Here is a 6,013-nt window from a genome sequence, read left to right as displayed (position 1 = left end):
GTGAACTTGAAGGTTGTGGGATTTATTTTTGTTAGGAATTCGGTTACTAGAAGTTACTTCATGGACACTGCTCAGCCACACATCAGTGCTATGGAATTGCCTTTATATCAAGTTTGTCTGCTCCTTGGCTGCCTAAACTGGTCTAAGACACACACATTGTATATGATGCCTCTTCCACATAAATCAAGAAGATTTAAAGTGTCTTGAGCGGGAAGTGTCAGGCAGATGTCTGTGGGTTGTCTTTTCAGATGGCAGTTGCTATGATGAGATGTGGGTCTTCAGATCACCTGGATTCCCAAAATATTGATTCTCCTTTTAAAGCAATGTTAAAAGCAAGTATAACACCATGCCACCGAGTTGCATCTATGCCCGCATTTATTTATACTGAACAGCTTTAAAAATACAGAATAAAATAGCTTTATCTACTATTATTCACAACATCTGGTCCAAATATTACATTTTTAAATATTTGTTTAATGAAGCAATGTTAGAAAAAATATGAAATTAAAAAACTCCATAAAAGAATTACACATCTCAGAAAAAAAAAAACCCTCTTGCTGTTTAACAAAAAAGTTTTACAGCCAAAGTCAGTCACAAAATATCATGAAAAAAGAAATATTTATCCCCACTGCCTAAGAACAGTTTGTTACGCCAAAGGTTGTTATAAGGAGACAAAGTACAATAATTTGGACTGGCAGCAAGATGACTTACCTGGAAAGATGTAGTAAATGCCAGATAATACACAAGGCAATTCTAAATCTCTCTCTCATATCAGTATGTATGGATGGCAATGCACAGTCACAATCGAGTTAGAACTAGACAGGAATATTTTGTATGTTTCTGAACACAAATCCCCAATACTTAAAAGCAGCCCAGCACTAAGCTGTATAGACTCATGGGCAGAAGCTAAACACTGGCAAACTTGTGGCCTCCTCCAATACTGTAATGACTTACCATAGCTACAGAAACATGAGAGCATGGAGTATCTGTCATCCCATGCCCCAAAAAGGCTCTTGGCCTTGGCAAGAAATACTAAGAAATATGTACCCAGCGGGATGTTTTTGGTGTTTTTTTTTTTTTGGAAAAAAAAAAGTGACCCACTTACTCCCCCCCCCCCCAAAAAAAAAAAAAAAAAAAAAAAAGTGGGTTATGGTTTAAGAAGGCCACATAAAAGAAACACTGTTTGCTGTGCTGGTCTGTCACATGCATTTTCTACATTGATACACATATGTTAAGCACAAGTTGGTTTAGATTGTATAAACATCCAATGGCTAACTGAAACCATTAGAAGCTGGCTGTTATTACACCACATGTGCCTGTAGTGCTGCTTATACCACAAATTACACAATTTTTGACACCTTTTGTTAAGAATACATAATTGACTGGTCCAGTCTCACTTGACTGATGCTCCTTGTGGTATAAATAGTACCAAGGATTTCAGTTTGCAAGTGCTAATTCTGCATTGGGAGTATCAAGATCTCAGTAGGGAGATGAACAGTAAAAGAAACCCTTCAGTTTTTGGTAGAAACATAAACATGGGTAAATAAAGTATACACAACTACTATAGATTCGTCAATGAAGAAATTCTACCATCACATGACATTGTCATGACAATCATACCACTCCCTCCCAGGAGAACTGTGGTAATTATCCTGAGTGGAAATGTTATTTTTTAATATATGGAAATAAAATACTGCAATATTCATGTACAAACCAAGTTGCCATATTTAAAGTCAGTATTAAAAGGCATAAAGCAAATTCTGGGTTTAAGTTTGAACTTTCTGAGTGAGGCAACTGATTAAGTTCCTCTGCCAACACATTCTAATATGACAACATTAATCATAGCTGAGTTCGCTATGAAACCTAAATTTCTAAAGGTATAATTTGCAAGTATTTGCTTTAGAAAAAGTGTTTAAACATGTTAGCAAGAATTCTTAATTTAACTTAAAAAAATACAATAGAATATCAATTACAAAAGTCCCAAGTTACGTTGTTTTGCATACATTTATACCATCTTAGATATGACAAAATGATATTTCTACCATGAATATTTGCCCTTCCATCTTAAAGTTTGGTTGAAACATCTCATTGCCTCTTAACTCATCTCTGAGGTGTTGTCTTCTGTATGTGGTTTTGCTCAACACAGCAATTTGAAAGGCAGGCAATTACCTATAGAAAAAGTACAGTATTGCATTTACTGACATACTTCTATATCCAGCCACCTTTACACATCAAATCCTAGATGTAAACAGCTAAAACAAAGAATTTAAATGCTTTTCAAAACTGCAAGTTAACCCTCTGCAACACATCTGCCAGCAACAACTGCACAGCAGCTCAGACTGCAAACTTTGCTCTTCCAGGTAAGCATATTTCACAACAGCCACTCTAGGACTCAAATGTAGAAAAGTGTACATGGGAGTAGTACTTAGGGTCTGCAATTGCCTGCCACAACTGTACAAAAATGGGGGCAATTCTGAGCATTTCCATCGCAAAGAAAAGTAACCATTGCATTTGCATCTTCTCTGGGACTGTTTCAGATGCATCAGAAAGAGAAAGGGGAGCTTCTCTTTCCAAGGCGAATTATGTATCAGTTCTGTCCTTTGCTCACCTCAAACCACTGAAGAGATGCGTGCTTTAATATAAATATTTGAGATGCAGCAGATGTATCAGAACACTCCCTGCATGTCCAGGGTACCACCACTAACTTCATCATAACCTTTCCCTATACATTACAGGTGCTTCAGCAGATCTCCACTGCAAAATTGAGGCCCATCTTTAACCATTAATGTTTTTAGTAAGATTGACAGTGTTGTTACACGTGATAACAAATTTGGTTACAAAAATGACTGCTAACTACAACTACTTATTTTAGTGTTACCATGTTAAGTGGCAAGAAAAGCAAAGCATGCCAGCTAAACACTACTGCACTTCTCAGACAGTCAACAGAATCAGTACGGCAAAACCAAAAGTTGAGAAAGAATTAAATCCAAGTTTGACAGAGTAATCTGACTTCACCTATTTGGATAGTCTTTCCTACGCTGCAAGAAAAGGGTGGTATTCTGCCCCACGAAGAAAGAAAAAATCCTTGGAGTCGTTGCCATAACTTAAGTGCCACAAATCGTCTTGGCAATTCTTTCTGACATGCTCAATTCAGGCAATACAGAAAACGTACAGCTTTACTCCAGCCAAAGGTGAGAGAAGATAAAATGCTATTTCTCATCATCTGACCTCTTCAGTGTGTAAGCATTCATGTTGTCAAAAGAATATTTGGGGGAAAAGATTAGAAAAGCCTCACAACACAGCTGTCTCAGTTCACAGCATCACTGGAACTGAAACACTTCAGTATTTACAAGGTGGCACTGTTCTAAATACCAAAACTTTGCCTCTCTCAACATTTTAAAGATAATCAACTTTGGCATTTTACATGATAATAACCACCATATATGGGTGTCTTTTTTTGTTTGTTTCCATTTTTAGTTTATTTACTTATTCTTAACTCTTCCATCTCTCCCGCACATCTTTGGTTGCACATAAATTTGGGAAATTTGGAAGCTTTGTATTACTAATTAGAGGTTTCTGCACTCAAACTATTTGCAAGTGGATGTGGAAATCTAACACCTCACTACCCAAAGAGCAAAATTTCAAATGATAAAAATGACTTAGTTTCACAGGCAAACTAACCTTTGTCTATGACACAATAACTCTTCCGACCAGCTTTCGAGATAGTCCAACTGACACCGAAACTGCAAACTACTGAAAGTTCCCTAAAGCAGGGACACACACATGCTTTGTTACGGAAAAAGCGGCATAAAATAGTTTCTGGAAACAGCCATGACATGCTGAAAAGGATATCAATGGAATCATTCTGATCCTACACTATTCAGTACTGATCCATTAAGCTCTTTCCTTGCCCTCCCCACCCCAACCCTTCCATGCTTCAATAACCAGTAACATTCACGTGGAAGTAGACTCAGAGAAAACAGAGTTCCTGCGCTCCTGTCCAGTAGTCAAACTTTGATAAATATATTAGTGAATTACAGGATCTACTGTTACGTTTTTCCAGGAATACAAAATGCAAGCACCGTAGAGCATACTGGCCTTGAAATTACATTACACTACGTTTCCCTGATGATCTCCACAGCTTAAAAATGCTTTTGGGGCCACATTGAAGTCTAAAACTAACTTGCAATAGTAAGAACATTAAACATGAATAAAACTTTTAATTATGAATGCATGACAAACATGAACACTCACATAACATCAGAACTGAGACTATTCCAGGAAAAAAAAATCTGAATGGTGTCCTGATTGGACCCAATACCCGTTAAACCACCCAGTGGATGAGGACATCAAATGTAGTGTCTCTGTCATTTAAGTTCACCTCTCTGGAAGTAGCAAGCTTTTGTAGTAATCCCACAAAAGAGGGAAAAAATTAGGCAATGCAACAGAAGCCATTCATAGGCAGCACTGGCTCTCAACATCCAAACAAGAAAGTTTTACACAGATCCATACCAGCAAACGCTGGCTGCAATTTGACTATCTGGTTTTCCCCACAGGAAAAGCTGTATGTATACAGATGTTAATTGCTTAGAACCGTTTAACTAATTACTGTTTTTGTTCAGAAAACATCTAGCTGGATACATGCGTTTTGCTATAAGAACAGTTATCAGGTCCCATCTGAAGTTAAGTCTCTTATCTCTACAAAACTCAAGCTACATAAGGCCCTTCAAAGAAAACCTATGCCTGGACACCAGTTAGATAGTTAAAAGCCAGGCAGAAAACATTTAAAAATGCAAACTGACAAGAAGTGAGTGGTATCTTCTAAAGCAACAAGCTAACGAAAGTCGGTCATAATTTTCACATGCAAATGGAAACTTCTGTCCTACAACTGGACATCTAACTGAACTATCAAGTAATTTGAAAAATACTCTTATGATTTGCCAGTATAAATTCAGTCTGGTTTCCAGGGATCAGAAAGTATGGAATGTGCAAATCAGTGGTTAGAAAACAATATTTGTGATTAGACACAATTAGATTTTTTTTCCTCCATAGGAACCAAATTTTATGGCATAACTAACGTTACAAGCAATGAATAAGCCAAACTGGCAGCATCAGTGACTTAAAATCACCACAGAAAGTAAAATTTTCCATAGCACTTAAATACTTCAGGAATCTAAGCCCCATTTTAAATAAACAGATTTGTGTATACAGGTATCTGTAGTTTCTGGAAAAAAAATTAAACAGGAGTATTTGCAAATTTGACTCAGAGACACTAGATCTGGCTACCACCACCCACAACAGGAAAGCTTTTTTTTTTTTTTTTTTAAATCCGTCTCAGCTCTGGTTCCAGAATTTAAACGCAGATATACAAAACATATATTTTAATGCTTCTTAATCAGCAAGAAACTGCAAATACATCTCTTACTACAACTAGATAATATAATTTCAACTAAGGCTATACTGCAGCTTCTGAGTCTTCATCTGAACTCCTGCAGTTGCTGCTTTTCCTGAAGCCTTTCCACGTGTAACCCATGAAGGTAGGGCTGATGGGCAGGAAGCTGAAACACCTGTATTTTTTAATGAAGTTCATGCCAAAGGGCAAATCATATGTTTCCATGCCATCCAGTGACTTGCTTCCTTTACCAACCCCTTTCTTCCATTTCCTTATTCCTCTTTCTTCAGGGCTTCCTAAAAGTAAAATAAATAAATAAATAATAGGTACACATATAGATTTATACATACACAGACACACACACATGTGTAATTGAGGTAAGAGAAGAAAGAAAGCAAGCCTCAAGTCTCAGCAAAGCACTGGAAAAGACCTAGAATCCTCAGAGGTAGAAAAAAGGGAAAAAATATTGGAAATAGCGAGTGTCTGTTTTAGTATATATTTGGAATTTGAGGCAAACTTTTGCTCTCAAATGAATGGAAGCAGGTTTGGATCCTAAAATATTTTTACTGTATTTTCTGAATAATTCTCCTCTGGTTTCATTTTTTTTTTCCCCAGTTATCT

At 36.9% G+C, this 6,013-nt stretch overlaps 1 protein-coding gene across 6 annotated transcripts in view; it reads right to left on the bottom strand.

Annotated features, from left to right (window-relative positions):
• Positions 1–208: 208 nt before the first annotated feature.
• Positions 209–6,013, bottom strand: part of SLC23A2 (solute carrier family 23 member 2) — a 58,455-nt gene continuing 52,650 nt past the window's right edge. For all 6 annotated transcript variants that reach the window (XM_082779400.1, XM_082779403.1, XM_082779402.1 and 3 more), the window contains one exon: positions 209–5,688. In XM_082779400.1, coding sequence (XP_082635526.1) covers positions 5,456–5,688 — 233 coding nt within the window. In that variant the 3' untranslated portion in view covers positions 209–5,455. The remainder of the gene's footprint in view (positions 5,689–6,013) is intronic.

This window comes from Aythya marila (genome assembly GCF_965140915.1).
Source record: "Aythya marila genome assembly, chromosome: 26".
Classification (NCBI taxonomy): Eukaryota; Metazoa; Chordata; class Aves; order Anseriformes; family Anatidae; genus Aythya; species Aythya marila.
Note: the sequence above shows the minus strand (reverse complement) of the source record. Positions and strands in the feature narration are given on the sequence as shown.